The sequence below is a fragment of the Orbicella faveolata genome, unplaced genomic scaffold (genome assembly GCF_042242905.1).
Source record: "Orbicella faveolata isolate gen_17 unplaced genomic scaffold, um_ofav_v1 contig_47, whole genome shotgun sequence".
NCBI classification, from domain to species: Eukaryota; Metazoa; Cnidaria; class Anthozoa; order Scleractinia; family Merulinidae; genus Orbicella; species Orbicella faveolata.
The window spans coordinates 24,777,119-24,794,394 of NW_028301577.1; the positions used below are offsets into that span (position 1 = coordinate 24,777,119).

The 17,276-nt window shown below is 38.9% G+C and overlaps 2 protein-coding genes across 2 annotated transcripts; one reads left to right on the top strand and one right to left on the bottom strand.

Moving 5' to 3' along the window:
* Nucleotides 1-52: 52 nt before the first annotated feature.
* Nucleotides 53-9,890, top strand: LOC110051956 (syntaxin-7-like). Its single transcript, XM_020758070.2, has 12 exons — nt 53-200; nt 1,272-1,382; nt 1,741-1,812; nt 2,395-2,458; nt 2,588-2,684; nt 3,537-3,614; nt 4,494-4,550; nt 5,754-5,824; nt 6,455-6,539; nt 6,794-6,866; nt 7,685-7,767; nt 8,558-9,890. Exons 2-12 carry the CDS (start codon nt 1,286-1,288, stop codon nt 8,648-8,650), a joined length of 870 nt encoding a protein of 289 aa, XP_020613729.1. The 5' UTR covers nt 53-200; nt 1,272-1,285; the 3' UTR covers nt 8,651-9,890.
* Nucleotides 9,891-10,154: 264 nt separating this feature from the next.
* On the bottom strand, nt 10,155-17,241 carry LOC110052075 (nuclear inhibitor of protein phosphatase 1-like). The gene is made up of 7 exons (XM_089280486.1): nt 17,144-17,241; nt 17,014-17,074; nt 15,224-15,377; nt 14,323-14,558; nt 13,442-13,598; nt 13,128-13,195; nt 10,155-12,342 (listed from the first exon to the last, which is right to left on the bottom strand). Exons 1-7 carry the CDS (start codon nt 17,197-17,199, stop codon nt 11,986-11,988), a joined length of 1,089 nt encoding a protein of 362 aa, XP_089136612.1. The 5' UTR covers nt 17,200-17,241; the 3' UTR covers nt 10,155-11,985.
* Between the last annotated feature and the right edge of the window lie 35 nt (nt 17,242-17,276).

A 17,276-nucleotide genomic window follows, 5' to 3' on the forward strand; every position in this document is an offset into this window, starting at 1 on the left:
ATTGAGGTTTGAGTTAACGGCTGACCGTCAAGGTGGTTGTACGAACGATTGAACGGCTCGTATTTCTGGATGGTGCGGATTTCCCCAGGGTGATGGCCATAAAAATATTTGTCTTTCTTCCAACGACACGCTCAGACAAACAGCTCTGAAGAAGAGAGATTGCAGGCAGACTTTTTGCTTCATCCCGTTACATTTTCCGTGTAAGAAAATATTATCTTCGCAAAATTCTTGTGTAACTGCAGCCTGTGGTTTGTATGCATGTTGTCAATTTCGTTTTCGTTTTGGGTGGATGTGTGGTGGTAGCAGATCCAGCTTGAGTATTATTAGTTATTGTAACTTTTGATTTACCGGAATAGTTGTCAAGGTAGTTGGTTTCAATATTCTGAATATTTCATGAAGGATTTCTGGTATTCTCAGTTCTCCGCAAGCAATCCCTTGCAGGTGGTATAAACTGCACGTGATCTTGTCAATTAAAACAATAATTAGTCCTAGCATTAATGAAAAGAGCGAGCAAATTAATGAGCAGTGCATATTTGAGCTATTTGTTTGGAAAGTTGGGAAGGAATAAACGATTATCGAAGTGTAGTAACTCTCACACCTTTTTTGTACATTTACGCTTTAGTCAAGCCGTGGTATTTTTACTAAAACAGTCAAGCCAAAAAACTAATGGCGACACCAACGTTGCTTGATATTGTGCCAAAGCATATGTAATAACGTATTTATTGCACCCACATATGGTGACAATCTTTCCATATGAAGTCAGTAACTTGATATCACAGTCAGGATATTGGGGTAGTAGACAAGGCTTCTGATTGGCTAATTGCAAATTTGGGTATGGTAAGGCTAGCATTGTGTGGTACCTATGAGTTCAGCTGACCCCTTGTTGTGAAAGGGTCCTTTACAAATGATTATATTTTACATCCACATCAATGTAAGGTCTGGAACTGAGAAACGTTTGGAAATTGTTTTCTACAAAATTTTTCATTTTCTAAGCTCTAGGAATTTTGTAAGGTCCTATTACTTTGATGATGATGATGATGATGATTGTTATTATTATTATCAGTAGTAGTAGTGTTGTTTTACCAATCAAGCTCTTGGAATTTTCCGGATTTCTTGGTTGTCTCACATTACACAAGGTTTAAGGTCTAAACCATACACTTGCTGATCACACTGAAAAAAAGTCAAAAACTTGTATAAATATAAATGAATGTTGTTGTTAATAGTTCTTGTTATACAACGTAGATATTTATCTTTAACTTGCATATTTCTAGTGCATTGTCCAAGCATGTCTCGTGGTGAGTTTGGAGGTCCATCGTACGGCACCCTCTCTGACAGCAATGCTGCCGTAGGTTATGGCAGGCCTTCGTCATCAAGATACCAAGGTAATGACCTTTTTGATCATTAGGTAGCCTCGCCAGTAACACATTCGCTACCAAGTATTTTCATCAGTGTATGTAATTTTTCAAATACCACACCAGTTGCAAAGTGGCTATGCAAGTAAGTCATGTGATTTAATTTATAAGCAGCTACTGAAGCAAACTGTTCAAACAAGTTACATCCGACAAAATCATATATTGTGAAATTATAATTTAAATTATAATTTTAACTGTAATTAAACTTGTGCACCTCTGTCATGTTGTGATCCTTCTGGACTAGTTTCTTTCCATATTCTTGGAAACTGCATGTATTCATTTGGGGAAATATGATATTACTCATTATTTTATTTGTTACTGATTCTAGGTGATACTGGGGAAAGATTTCAAAATCTCAGTGACTCAGTTAGCAGTAACATCTTCCAGATTAACAACAACAGTAAGTATTGTAAAGATGTGCAACGGAGACAGATAAGACGTCAGTGATATCTTCTTTTCAAAAGCATGTAAAAATTGTGAAAAAAGTCCAAAGTCCCTGATGGGAATTGAACCTACTGCACAATGTAAGAGTTTCATAGGAAGCATTCCTGTTTACCTCTCTTGTTGTCAGATCTTGATGCTGGGTTCAAATATCCAAATGGTCTTTTCCCAGACCTTTTTTGTTTTTATCATTGCCAATGTTTCTGACAAGTGCATTCAAAACTGCAACATCTTGGACCATCAGGAGATATTAGAATCTATGTGATGATGTGGAATTGTAAAGCTTCAAGTTGGAGCACGTTGTTATGTCACTTACCTCAGCCACCTGGATATTGAATACAACTGGAACAACTTAGTGAACCCAAAAATGTTATGTTTGGGGCATGTAATGAACACAACATTTGTTTTGACAACTTACATGCGGTGTACTATTTATAATAGGTGTTTGTAGCTTACATCTGTATTTTTAATTGCATTGGAAATTGTTCTTTTATAACTCTATAACAATTATTGTCGCCTTCCTTCTCAATTTTCTTTATAGCCTCAGCATTGGAGCGCACACTTAAGCAGTTAATTGGAGGCAAGGATAGCCAAGAGGAAAAACTGTAAGTTAATTTTATTCCTGTGATTATGTACTCTGTCTACTCTGTCCAAATGATCCTCAGTGTCAGGAATCAGTGCCAGTATTAATTCTATCTTTAGTTAATGTTATGTTGTATTTCTCTTCTCCACAGACATAGAATACAACAAGCTACAAATGAACTTGCCAGTAAGACAACTTTGCTCTTAAAGGAGATGAGTTCTCTTTGCGGTGGAAGCAGCCCAACTGCAGTGAGTTCAATAACATTTAGAGCTTTACAGTTTTCCTGCCATAGTGACTGTGCTGCATATATCCCTGAGCTGTCACTGAGTTTACTTTGTGGGAAAATTGTATCAACAAAAGACAAGTTCTCCCCTAACATCAAGGGAAAATCAAGCATACTCAGCCATGACAGGTGTTATGGGTTACAGCCCTTTATGACCGCCCTGTATCCATGTTATTGATGTAGCCATAAAAAAAAAGAAAAAAAGTGTTGCATGCTATAGTTTTTATAAGATGTCAGACAAATTTAAATGAATGTGGACCACTATAAACGTACTGTCAACTGAATTGATGAATGCATCAGCTTTATTTGTATAGAAGGAGGGAAGAGCCATAATTTATTTCAGGAATCATGTGTCCACAGCAGTTTACTCCAAAAACTACTGCATCAAATAAGTCCAACCAAATGGGCAATTTCTTCTGGTGTCATCAACAGTATATATATTTCAATTTTTGTGATAAAGGTTTATAAGAAGGAATTATACATATGCAGTGGTGGATCCAGACTTTGAGCTAAGGGGGGCGGGAAGCAGTTTTGTTTTACTTACCCTGCTGGTTTTTCTTCCTTCAGTCATTTCTTCTTTTTTCACCCAAAATGAGGAAGGGGGCGGGGGCCTGGGCCCCCAGGCCAGTCCCCTAGATCCACCACTGATATGAATTTATTTTGCAATGACCAAGTTCTTGGTAACTAACTCACCATTTGGTACCAAACCTGCCTCAACTAGTTGGTCAAGAGGAAGAGACCAGATCAAAACAATCCAAGAATACTGTTAGTTTGTAACTTATCAATAATTATTTTATTTCTTACTGATAATTTATAGAGACAGCAGCGTGTTCAGCATGAAAGACTAAAGGGTGAATTTAGAGAGTCTATTTCACGGTACTACTCTGTACAAAATGTAAGTATGTAATCTGAGGTAGGTAAAGTCTGCATACAAGCCAAGTAGCCCGTGGTTATCAGGCCAGTGCTTAACTCCAGTTTTTGAAGCATGAAGTGACTAGAATTATTTCCACTCTCTCCTGGGTGGGATGCTAGTCCATCACAGTGTTACCCCAAGCATAAAATTTGCTGGAACCCATTTATACACCCTGGTGAAGAGAGACACTGTGAGAGTCAAGTGTCTTGCCCAAGAACACAACACAGTGTCTCCAGCCAGGGCTTGAACTGGCAGCATTCGATCAAGAGTCAAGGAGTCACTAACTGTGAGGCCACCATGCCTCCTGTCCAATCTCAAGTACAATACCTTATTTTCATTCTACTACTTCCTTTCACCTTTATTATGTCTCAGACAAACTTTACCTTTCGCTTTGTAACAGTAGCTTATTGCGAGATATGCATAGAGCATTCAAAGAAATAGTTTTTATATCTGAATCCACCCAGTTTATAATGTAGCTGAGAACTGCAGATTGCAATGTTTAAAAAATAATGCAAGTGTCTCCAGTCATTATTCATTCACTCCAGCTTCATCATGATCTTCCTTTAAGGTTCAAAAGAAATCAGATTTTTCTGGTTGCTGTTGAGGTGCAAAGGCCCCTCTCAGTTGCTTAGATGCCATGCTAAAAAGTTGTTAAGTGTGTAGAATAGAATCTAATGGCTTTAAGCTGTTGTACAAGACGTCCTTTCTTTGCTGACCATGCAAATATTTTGGAGACTGTAATTCCCTGGTCCCACTATCACCTGTCGCTGTTTGTGTATGCCTTAAATCATAGCCTGCCTGTTGGATCCCCCAGTATCTCTCTCTCTCTCTTATTTCCATTCTCATTTTAACCCTTTTTAGAAAGTGGTTGAAAAGGAAAAGTTATTAGTCGGTTCAACAAGTACAAGAACTTCACAGGTACTAAATAATTTAATATTTCGGGTTTTTTTTCGTTATTGTAATATGGATGTGTGTGAAGGCAGGAAGGTCACTATGACTTGATGACTCACATTGATCTTATTACTGTTTGGAAAAAAAATGCACATTTTTGGTTTCTGTAAGCCTGCGTAACAAGCGTTCCCCTACAAAGAGCTTTTCCGCATTCTGTCCAGCTAGAGCAAGCTTCGTTGATTTCTGTTCTTGTTCCAATTTTTGCGCGGCCAGAATGCAGGAAAGTTCTTCGTACGGGACGCTTGCTACGCAGTCTAGGTTTCTGTCTAAAGACTTCTGAATTACACAGACAAACAAGCATTAAAGTTCACTAAAAATGAAGCTATACTCAATAATTCAGGCCCCGCCCACGCCCACGGAGGGTTCACTCTGAAAACGCATCAAATGTTTTCCCTCTACACTACGCCGGAGGAATTTCAAAACGCAACAATCACCGGTCATTTTTTCAGATTTGTGTTTGTGGAAAACTCGAGCAGGGAAATCGACATAATTATCGTAGCTACATCGTTGACGAAAACCTCCGTTTTCAAAGTGTTTTTGGTCCAAACGAAAACGAAAAGCCGGCATTTTCAAATTTCTCCAGTTTGAGGAGCGTTTTCGAAAAGCTCCGTTTTCGTGACGGATTAGTGTGGACTGTAGGCCTAACAAAGCTGCTTTTTCAAATCCTCCGGCGTTCGCCCGGGGCCTCAGGGCATCTGACAGGATGCGGTGGTGCAGATCCACATAATTCGCGAACATCTGCATCCTATGCATAATCAGAGCTTTTTTCCAAATAAAACAAAAAAATTGTTTCGCATTAGCGATATGGCAACTGCTTACCATTCTTACCAGGAACAATTTCCACGAACGCAACGACAAAATTCCATGGAAAAACTGTGTTAAATGAAGAAATGCCTGTCAACAAAAAAAGATCAAGCATGCGTCAAAGTTGGCGGGCATGATGTTTATGCTAATATTAAAAGAGTTTAAACTGTAGGTTAGACTTTGAAGTGCTTTTCGTTTCACTGTTGTTCATTGGAAGGGCTTTAATATCTGAAATTTCCACATAATCCAGTATTTGTTCTGCATAATTAACGCATTTTCCGCAATTTTTCCCGAAAACTTCCGGGTAATTTGTTTTCAAGTTCCTGTCAGTTGAAATGACCTCATAGGATAACAATCTTATTTCAGAGGCAAGACAGATTCGGAGATGACGGATTTGGAAATGAAAAAAGTAGCTTAATGGAGGACGACCAAAGGAGGTTTGTACATTACTTCTTGCACGTCAGCCTCTTACTGATAGTGTTTTATTCAACCGGTCAAGAATAGGAAGAGGTGAAGATCGTGGGAACATGACTGGAACTCGTATTGCTACCTAAATATCCACAATACCGTTAACAGTTCAACTGTTTATAGCTGAAAATTATACTGCTAATTGCTAACTTGAACTACGGAAAAACTAATTCACGGGCGTGATGTGAGGATTTATTATTACGGTCAAGCAGTGTTTCAGTGTTTTAGCGTTTTGCTTAGAATCTTAGGGTTAGCTTAGGGTTTAAGGCAGAGAATAAGGTTAGGTTAGGGTTAGTTTTCGGATTTAGAGTAAGCAATCAAATATTGCAAGGATCCCCCCTTCAGGCCCATTTGTTAGCGTCACCTGCATAGTGTGGGCATGAAAGATCCATCGTTTGAGTGAGGACTGGACGCATCCCTTCAAAGTAAGTAATGCCCAGATAAGTAACGTGACATCATAGGTCTGCAGTGCGTGTACAGGCTGTAGTCCTTTGCATGCATTGTAGCAGTGGGGATGTGGTGCTAGCGAATAAGGCACCTCAATATCTTAATTAGTTTTATCGCTTAGGTATTATTTATTATTATAATAATGTGGACAGGCAAGAGCAAGAGCAGCTGGATGTACAGATTGATATCGATGAATCACTGATAAGGGACAGAGAAGAACGGATCCGACAGATAGAGGTGAGTCCACTGCAGTGACAACAACAACAACAACAACAACTTTATTTCTTAAAAAACAAACAAACAAACAAACAAACAAAAACACAAAATTATTTCTGACTGACCCACAAATAACTAAGTTATTGTTGTTTGGTCAGTCCCCTATCGAATGATTAGTGAGAGAGCCTGTTTACTACCATGCATTGTGATTAACTTGTTAAGTTGTAGAAAATTTAGTTGAAGGGTACTAATTATTCCAATGATATTTGTGTAAGGGAGATATTTTAGATATCAATGAGATATTCAAAGACCTTGCAACTATGGTTTACGAACAAGGCGATATGGTCGGTGAGTAATGATTGTCTCATTGTATTGTTTTTAGCACTTTTGAGCCGAGTACAAGTCGTTGCATGATTTCTTATCCCTTTCGCACCATTAAGATATGCTACACATTTAGAAGATACACGTGAAATGTCTTGGAGTCCCGTCCACACTAAGCCGGAGGAATTTGAAAAAGCAGCTTTATCTCTACAGCTAGGCCTACCGTCCACACTAATCCGTCACGAAAACGGAGCTTTTCGAAAACGCTTAAACCGGAGAAATTTGGAAACGTCGCAGTTTTGCGTTTTCGTGTGGACGAAAACCGTTTTGAAAACGGAGCTTTTCGAAACAGATGTCATCACGATGATCACGTGATTTCCCTGCACGAGTTTTCCTCAAACACAAATCCAAAATGACCGGTGATTGTTACGTTTTCAAATTTCTCTGGCGTAGTATGGACGCAGCCCGCGGGGCCATAAACAGACACGACACACTGTTGATGTTAACAATGGGCATACCGCGTTGGAACAACACCAACAGCAGCAGTAGCAGCAGCAGCAGCAAATTAGGAGCTTTAGCATTTACAACTTCACGTTGCTGGTGAAATGTTTTTAATACGCACATAAGAAGAGACTATTTGACTTCCGTCCGTGACTCAAGAACCTTTTTTGCTTGTAAGTTAACTTTAGTAATTATTGTAACCTTACCACAACTGAATGCCGTTAAATAAATTAAATGAACTATTTGCCGACTTTTAATTGTGGCATAGCTATACTTGGAGTTATTATATTACAGTAATACCAAACTTATTTAAAAATCTTTGTGAATGAATGGTTTAATTTTAGATTCAATTGAGGCCAATGTTGAACGTGCACACACCCATGTGGAAGGAGCGAACATACAGCTTAGCAAAGCTAGTCTTTACCAGGTGAAATCAAATATTTCCTTGTAAATACTCATCTTTTTCATCGAAAACATACATTTCATAAAGGTCGGCTCACACGAGGGGACCAGTCCCTGCGACTGGTCCATTGAGGAGTTTACACGAAGGGACTGGTCGCAGGGACTTGTCCATCGAACAGTTCACACGAAGCGTTTTGAGGAACAAGTCGCAGGGACTTGTCCCAAAAATTCAAACTGGTTTGAATTCGTGGGACCAGTCGCAGGGATGCGACTACATTTTGTGGCAAAAATGGCTAGTTCACACGATGGGACTTATCCCCGCGACTTGTTACAGGAACTAGTCGCATGGACTGACCTTAACCCTTTCCAGAATGAAGACATTTGAAAACGGAGCTCTATGTCTCAACGTAATGTATAGAGGATTTTGATCACGCCGATTCACATCAATTGTGTATACGCGTATGACCTTTCAGTATTTTGTTAGAAAATCTTTGAGACTTCCCAGATTTTGGAAGTTCTTTGGCGGTATTCGGGCTCTTGTCAACTTTGGAATTTGTGGTTCTTCGAGTAATCTCAGGCAATCTCCAAACTAATTTCATCGTCCACGCTCAGAAAAAAAAACAACAATTAAGTGGCCTCCGCTTAAACCATTCAGATTTCAGTTATTTTTGCTCCCTATTTGATACTGCACTTGGCCGAAACTGTTGTTGTTTTCTCGGTGCGCAAAATTAAAGACGAACTGTCTTTAAATAAATATCACTATTTTTCAAAGGTATGTATGACGATACTAACAAGATTTCTTTTTGATTCCGCAGAAAAAAGCCCGAACCAAGATGTGCATTTTGCTTGTCGTTCTTTTGGTTGTTGGTGGAATTATAGCCTTAATTGTTGTTTTAACAAAAAATTGAAATAGTTCTACAGGCTAATTTATACACTAAATCAGTCATAGCAGTCGATGAGGAATCCAGAATTACCTCAGTTGTATTTGAATGTAGGTATCACTTTTTGATAAACTTGCACACCATCTTCCGTTTGAATGGTGTGTTATGTTAGAGTCAGTCTTCAGCAGATGGTCGAAAATGTGGTCTCACAAAATGACTACTTAAACAGTTAGAGAAAACGAAAAAAATAAACTACCCCCGACTCAATGGCCATTTCCTATTGAACCATTTCATTTCAGTCTTTATTTGTTGAGCAATCAGATTTTAATATCAACACACCACTCAAATGAATGATTATCCGCTAGTGTTCATAACTAAAGTAAGAAAACGTTCTTTCTTTGTCACGAAAATAGTGGCAAAACTTCTTTAATTCTAAGAACTGTTCGTCAAACAGTTTGCTGAACAAGTAAATTTAAACAATTTACGTTGAGACATTCTTTGTCACACAAAGTGGGGTGAAAAATGCAAGCGAAGACTGAAACACAAGACTGCCTCTTTTCCAGAAAACGGCACCTTCACTTTAATTGTAGTAGATAAGGTAATGAATTGCTAGCCGAGTCATAAAACATTCGCGGTGATTTAGAGATTTTCGGTTGTATAGTTAAAGACTCATTAGTTTGTTCGCTTCTTCGAGTGTTACCGAGAACAATGACGTTAGTACAGTTTTACCGTCAAAGAAAAATTTATGTTATTCATATTCAGTTCTTGCTTTTGAATTCATAGAAAACAAATTGTGTTGCGTTCACTGAGGATAAAACCAAAGAAATGTAATGTCACTGAAAGCCGTCAGGCGTCCATTTTGTCTTTCCTGGGTTCTCGTGCTTTGAGTTCTCAAGCTGTAAAAGCCGTTTTCATCAGGTTTTACCGGTAGAGCCGGTAAAGCCGGTATGGCTGGTATAGCCAGTTCCAGGCGTTCGGTTAGTTGTGGGACAACGCGAAAAACGGCGACAGAAAGAAGCAGTGCACGGAAAAGCTCCGTCCCAATCCCCGCCACTGTTTTTTCTTTCGCCGTGCTTCGTGCTGCTCTCGAACGAGCGAAAGGCCTGGAAACTGCCAGATCACGTTATGTTACTGATCAGGCCTGGTTTCTGATCAAAGCGCGCTTTTGTGTTCTGGTAATGTAGTAAAGGTTCAAGTATTAAGTGTAATTTTTGATGAATGGTATGAAAGAATTTTGATAAAATAAAGACGAACGTAAACCTAAAAAGGCCCCTTACGTGTCGCATACGGAACACACGCGCGTCTGCGTGTGTCGCATCGCTACCCAAACGCTCTTTGGACTCGTCACGCAATCTTTCCTCCCGTTGTGGCGCGAAAGATTGCGTGACGAGCAATAGCAATGTCTGACTATGAGGCCAAGTCGTGTCCTGTTATTATACAATGTAACCCCCCCCCCCCCCCCCATGGAGGCTTTGTTCTGATAAGCGGTTGACATAATGAGTTACCTCAATCCGAAAGGTAGAAATCCCGGTTCTTCCTGACTGGACCATTTTCGTATGTTTATTTTCAAAATGAGATTTCCTACTCAGTGCAGAATCACTGCCCTACGTTTGCTGGTGTTTGAAGCGTGCGAAAACATTGCCACTCAATGATGATCTTTTGGGTTCACAGTTCGCTAGTTGCCTCATTTTACGTCTAATTTGGACCAAATCGCGCCCTTTTCATTTAGAAAATCGTCAAATGTGATCAGTACAATAGACGACTTCAGACAGAAAAACCACGCAGGTTACTTGGTTAAAGCTTGGATAAGCTCAGTTGAATTGGAACCTTTGTCTCGCAAAGCCTTTCCATACTAAGCTAATGACATAGTTATAACATTGCCGACAGTACTGTATCTCGGTTTTCAAAAGTACATCTCGCAGTAGCTTACATCACAGATCAACTCAATCACTTGAGTATTTATAACAGACAGGATGCAGGACAATTTGCCATTTTTGAACTCCTGTAAATCTGCAAAAGTGTAAGTATTTTGTCGTGTTAAACGTTATGCAGTCAATAAGATGTCTGATCAAACCACAGCAAAACAACATCTGATTGGCTTCCCTTCTAAGCTAACACTCCGCAAAACAATTCTGGTATTTGTTTTTCAGATTTGCACTAGAACAATAATTGATACTGGTCAATCTTTCAAGAATATTCAGCTTTTAAAAAGAGTTTCTTTCTTGGCTAACCTCGGAAATAAAAGTCACTTCACATCATACAAAGGTCTGGCTTGAACATGTACAGTGACAAGGGCGTAGCCAGGGGGGTCCTGGGGTGCCTGTGACCCCCCCTCTTGTAAGCCTTTTTAAGCAACAACCTACCACAGGGGGCAAACATGTCATGACAATCTGCTGAGTACCCTCACTTAGACACACTGTGACCACCCCACCCCCCTTTTAAAAAATCCTGGCTATGTCCGAGTGAAACCTCAATATAACAAAGGACCAAGGGACTGACAACGTATGTTCGCCGTAACGAGGTTTGATAAGCGCAGTTCTTCAATATATTTTACTATTACTGGGGCAAAGAAATACAGCGGATTTCAACTGAGTGTCAAAAGACCAAAACCAAACCATTTGCTTACCAATTAGACTACTCAGCCAATGTCAAACCCAGTAAAACCAAAACCAAAGTAATTGCCTGATTGCCTTTGACACTCAATTGAAAACTACTCCATTGTTTGTTATACTGAGGACCTTGTTACATAGTGGTTCCTCTGCAACACCATTTTGTAATGAGAATAGCCTCTGTGAGCACAAGAGCAATCACTCGTGTGAACAGAACAGAAAACACAGAGACACCAGGCATCAGGGTCGTGACAATCAAAGTGATGAGGACAAAAGATCATCATAGGCCTAACTATTAAATCAGACCTTCTAACAAACAGAATTGTGCTCTTACTTGACTGTTGTAAAGAGTACGAGTAGAAAGTGCTCTAGATAGCACAAACTTTAACTGGTGACATAATTAGTGCTCAAGAAACACAGTACCAAGTAATAAGATACCATGCAGATGACAAAGACATACAGTGAAATGAGAAAAATTAACTTCAGTTGTGTTGCAGATCATCAGTCTAGTGCCGTGTAATGCCATGGTATCCACAGTTTGAAGTTCTTTGCAACATATCATTACATGACTGGCCCAGGTCTGTTGTAAAGCCATTTTGCAAGAACTTGATATTTACAGTGCTGATCTCTTCCACTTGACTCCACTTTATAAAATCTGCAATGGTTCTTACCACAAAACAGTATTCCTATAACCTGGAAGTACATCCTGGGCACTGATTCTTAAAATCAGCTAAAAATTCTCTTAATAAATAACTAGATGAGTAATGATGGTGTTGGTTTCTTGCCAGGCCACGCCTCTTTAGCGTATTTCTTTTTAGGAGCTTCGGCAATTGTCATTGTAGCATTTTGCATAACTGGCCCAGCTGGTAAAGGTTCTGGTGCGTGATGTACAGGAACACTCGGCAGCATTGGAGATGAGACTTCAGGTGCCGAGGTGATTGACATTCGAGGTTTGTGTTGTGTTGTGGGTGAGGTAGGACTTGTAGGGTCAGGAGTGACTCCTGTTCCTGGTAGATTGGAGTACAGACCTTGAGAGTAAGGGAAGCTCTGAAGACGACGAGTAATGTTCTCTGTGAGACTCCCTACAGGAGAAACTGGTCCTCGTATTTTCTGTGAAAGTCAACAATTAACTCTTTTTAGCTCAAAGAATGATGAACATTACTCAGTCTTAGTAGCATACAGGCTATGTACAATGGCCAGGAAAAAAGTCCTTGGGACAATGATGAAATGCAATGAATTATCTGTGATTTGCGAGAGGTGTGGTGACCTCATGGTTAGGTGCTCATCTCCAGATTGAGCATCCGGGTTCGAGCCCTGACCAGGGACATTGTCATTGTTGTGTTCTTGGGCAAGACTCTTTATTCTCACAGTGTCTCTCTCCACCCAGGTGTATAAATTGGTACTGGCAAATTTAATGCTGGGGGTAACCCTGTGACAGACTGGCATCCCATCCAGGAGGGAGGAGAAATACTCCTAGTCGCTTCATGCCACAGAAACTGGGATAAGCTCCGGCCTGATGTGCCACTTGGCTCATATGCAGACTTACCCCTATCAGTGATTTACACAGCACTGCCACCTTTCAAAAATGCCTTGTTGTTCCCACCTCTCCACCCAGTACAATGTTGAAACTCAGGAGAAATTGCAGGTACTAGTTCTAAACATTGTACATGAGTTGGGGGGGGGGGGGGAGGCTAGAAAGGTGGAGTTATTATTATTTTAGGCACGACTGATGAATTTGATGAATTATTAATGAGTTTGAGAAAAACGTTGAAGGTGTGATGATGATTAACATGAAGACGTGATAGTAAAAGAAGTATAGGGTGTTTGATCTGTCATTAGTATTTGGATGAGCGAAGAAAGTCATATAGAGATTTCTAGACAATTCTATAACATACCTTGGTTGGAACAACAACAGTTGTCTGAATCATGTTTCTGAACTTGCCTACAGTAGGATCAATGTCCTCTAAAATATGGAGAAACCAATTTTTATCAGATAAAGTACTGTACACAGATCATATTTAACAATGCATTAGATTATGATCAATGGAGTTATGAACTAATAAAGTATGCCCCTTAGCTAGGCAGCATATTTTTCAAGATGATCAATTCTGCTGCATTTTTAAACCTTACTGCAGCAGCCTACACAGATGCATTACCCAACAAAGCAGTTGACAGACAGTAGCATTTTAATACAACTTATTACATGTACCTGGATTTATAATTTCTTCTCCTTCTCTAAATGCAACAGATAAAGACGATCTCCTTTTGCGCTTCAGGGATGTAACACCAGCTAAATTTGCACTTCCTTCCTCAATGCCGAGTGATGAAATCCTTTTGTTGTGAGCTGTGTTGAACTCTGTCAGATCCTGTTTTCAGACAATAACCAAGCTTAGAATATTCTGAGATTTAGAGGTGATTTAATCAAAATAGGAAAATTCATTATGTCCAAATGTCTTTTTACCTAAAATGAAAAAAGTAAAATCAGGTACTAGCAGATTCTTTAGCAAGAATGTCAATGGTTGATTCAAACAAAATAAAGGGACTAAAAATGGGTTTGAAAGCATTCATCAGGGCTCTCATTCAGAGCCGTCACCTGAAACACCTGTCAGAGCTAAGTATGACTGATAAAATTCCACCCACAAAGCAACATGTTTGTAAAGCAACAGGTAGGTTAAAACTAAAAAATGAAAGTACTGTTCATGGAGTCAAAATCAATTACTTATTTGATGAAAACACTGGAAATTATAGAGTCTTGGAGAGGTGCTGCCAGTCCACACTGGTACTGTAAGGGGTGTACTGTCCAAGTCAAAAGTACAGTGCTTTGTGTGCAGGGGATGGGAGGGTCGGTTGCATGGAAATTCCAGGAATTGTGCATTGCAACCAAGGGTATAATAAAAAAATATAATTTATGGAAATTTAAAAAATTTGCACCGGCCTGTGATCTTAAACCTAGATATAGCACAAAATGCTAAAAAAAAACCTTGATTTGAAACTGATAGGAGGACACAATTATTCTTTTGCTTATTGCATCCTTCTGTTAAGTGTCACTAGTTCAATTATCAAATTTTGTCAAAATAAAATGAAGCTTACATCTAACTCTGTGTCTGACTCTGGAAGTCCTAACAGGCCTCCTTTTGAGCCTTCCTCAGTCTCGTCCTCCATTTTTTCTGAATTTTCTGACTGCTTAAGATTGGAACTTGGCATGGCTGGCTTTTCTCGCAGAACATAGCTTCTGGAAGATGCACCAAACCTGATCACACTGTCGACTTGAACTTGTGTTGGTTTTTGTGGTTCTAAACGTATTGTGCCAATAAAAGTGCCATGTGCTGAACAAGGACAAAATCAGAAATAAGAAAAATGTTAAATAAGTGTGTAAAAATACTGTGACATCAAGGAAAAGGTTGTTGTTATTCATTGTGGTAGATGCAATAATGAAGTGTATTATTGTTTGTCACACGATGTAGTCACTTTAGACGTACTGTGATACTTTATATACTGTCTTGCCTTAAGTTTTTTCAGTTTTCACTCAAATATACAAGAGATTCATGTTATAATCTGCTATTTCAATGAGTAACAACTTTTATTATTAAAAGACGGTAAGAGAGAACAGTTTTCAGTGACTAACTAGTTGTCCTCTGTCTTATGAACTACAAATTTAATTGCTGTTAGCAGTCTTTGTCAATACTAACACTTTTTTGTGGAGATTTGTGATTGTATTATTTTCAGGCACAAAATTTACGTTTGTGAACTCTGCCAATTTGAATACAACTTAGTTTACTGAGATATTTGAATAGTAATAGTTGTTGTGTTTTGTTTGTTTGTTTGTTTGTTTGTTTGTTTGACAGTAAGGATAATGGTTGTCAATTAACCATTGAGATTTTGACACACCTTGGTTAAGAATGAGCAGTGAAGACAATGGCAAAAACACTCATGTTGAATAGACTTCAGTCAACTGCAACATTCGTCAAAATAAGAAATTACAAACACTTACTACTCTTGAGGTCAATCAGAAATGTTCGGTTGAGATGTTTATGGAAAACCAGAGCAGCATGAACACGAGAACATGATGTGTGTTCCAATGTGAAATCACAAGCTTCCTTGTTTCTTCCAAACAAGTAGTACGACTTCTGATCAATGATCATTTTCTATGTCAGAAACAAGAATTGTTGTGCATTAAAATACAGTCAAACCTCCTGTAAGCGACCACCCAAAATGTCAAGTCTTGGTGGTCACTTATGGGAGGTGGTCATTTACAAGAGCTTAGACAACATTGGGTCAAAATTTTGCCTCATTAGCTTAAGGTAACTGCAGAGATTCACCCCTGTTTTAAATGCTTTATTCATGTGAAAAGTCAATTCGAAAAAGATCTGGTACTTCCCACTGAGATATTCCATCTCTTGTGCAACCCAAGAATGTGATGTTGTGACACCTTATTATCCAATTTTAACTCTATTATCTGTGAAGTGGTCGGTTACAGGAGGTTAAAAACAACAGAAAAGTTCAAACTTTAAGCTCTAAAAGAGGTCGCAATCACTTACGAGAGGTGGTCACTTATAAGAGATTCCAAATATAGTGATTTGACCTGTAAATGTTTGCTATTTTGGAAAACTGGTCACTGAGGAGAGGTGGTTGCTTACGAGAGGTGGTCACAACCAGAGGTTTGACTGCATGCATACGTGTAGTCTTACGTCAGTTTCTATGCCATGATTTCCCAGTTAAACTTGGTATTATTATAAGCCTATGGAATATTACTTAACATGTTACAAGATGCTCTTTAAAGGCAGGGGTTAAAAAGACATGCATTTATCATTGATATCACACTATGATACCATATCATCAATACTTCCAAAGTTGTCTGCAACTACCTATCATTTACAATTTTTTTTAACAGAAATAGAAGTAATGCTAAATATGCTTCAATACAAGCCACAAACACATATAATTTAAGTAAAGATTCTAATGCCAGTAATATATTAAATAGAGAAAACAAGGTTTTCCTTTTCTTCACACATATGTGCACAAACACAAGATCACTTGCATTGCTCCTATGCAAGTGATGTGTAGATTGAACTGAATCTGTTTGAGGAGTAATAACATCCACTTGTACTCAAAGCCAGATGCCTAAACCTCACCCACTGTTAATATAGCACAAATTTAGCTGTACAAACAACTCTAATGTCGGCACAGTCTGTTCTAGTGCAATGTATTAAATTATTCTGCAATTAATTGTTCAAAAGGATTTCTTAGTATGATTCTTTTGGTCTTATTATCTAGGAGATTATAATCAGAAGCAATTTTGCAATTTGGGAGGATGCTACTTCTAAGCTGTGTACAAGAATATCACCAGTGTGCAAAGAAAGTCCTGCTCGATAGGGATTATGGATCTTCCAGCTGGGTTAGTAGATTCTGTCTGTAATTAACTTGCCAGATGAGCAAGCACAATTTCTTGGGAAATTTTTGAGGAAATATAAATAAGAGAGGTACTGTAAGAGATGAAATTTTTAGGGGGCTTGTGAGAATGACTTTTGAGATAGTCATCATAGTTAGAACTTGCCAGAAGGGCAAGCCCTGACCACATGATAAAACCCTAAAAACATAATATTAAAAACCCAAGTCCTACGTGCCTTACATCAACATTATAACTGCAACGACAAAGAATACAAATCAAGCTCTCAATTAAGAGGATTAAAATAATTAAATAACTTTTAAAGATAAATTTAGATATCTAAGGTTTGGCGTGATCATTTCAAATCACATGCTACTTGTTTTGATCAAGCTCACCTCAACTAAATTATTCTGTTTCATGACATCTAAGTGAAGTCCCTGCGGCGGTTTACCTGCCCTGGAGAAAAATCACCTCTCCTTGAGCTACGACACCAAATAAAAGATCAGGAAATCCAAAAGATCTTACCAACTAGGAACATCAAATGGAGGATTGTTCGCGGCAGAAGTCTTGTTAGCCGCCATCTTGGCACGCTTTGTCTCCTGATGGACTGGTACCAAGTTATTCTGGCTTATCCCGGATGACCAAATTCCCGTGCTGC

Excerpts from the sequence above, each read along its gene's own strand:
- LOC110051956 (XM_020758070.2), top strand. The coding sequence starts at position 1,286 with ATGTCTCGTGGTGAGTTTGGAGGTCCATCGTACGGCACCCTCTCTGAC. Across the intron at positions 2,459-2,587 it reads GATAGCCAAGAGGAAAAACT|ACATAGAATACAACAAGCTA; the intron begins GTAAGTTAATTT and ends TCTTCTCCACAG. Across the intron at positions 6,540-6,793 it reads AACGGATCCGACAGATAGAG|GGAGATATTTTAGATATCAA; the intron begins GTGAGTCCACTG and ends TATTTGTGTAAG.
- LOC110052075 (XM_089280486.1), bottom strand. The coding sequence starts at position 17,199 with ATGGCGGCTAACAAGACTTCTGCCGCGAACAATCCTCCATTTGATGTT. Across the intron at positions 17,075-17,143 it reads CCATTTGATGTTCCTAGTTG|GGCAGGTAAACCGCCGCAGG; the intron begins GTAAGATCTTTT and ends ATTTTTCTCCAG. Across the intron at positions 15,378-17,013 it reads AACAGAATAATTTAGTTGAG|AAAATGATCATTGATCAGAA; the intron begins GTGAGCTTGATC and ends TTTCTGACATAG.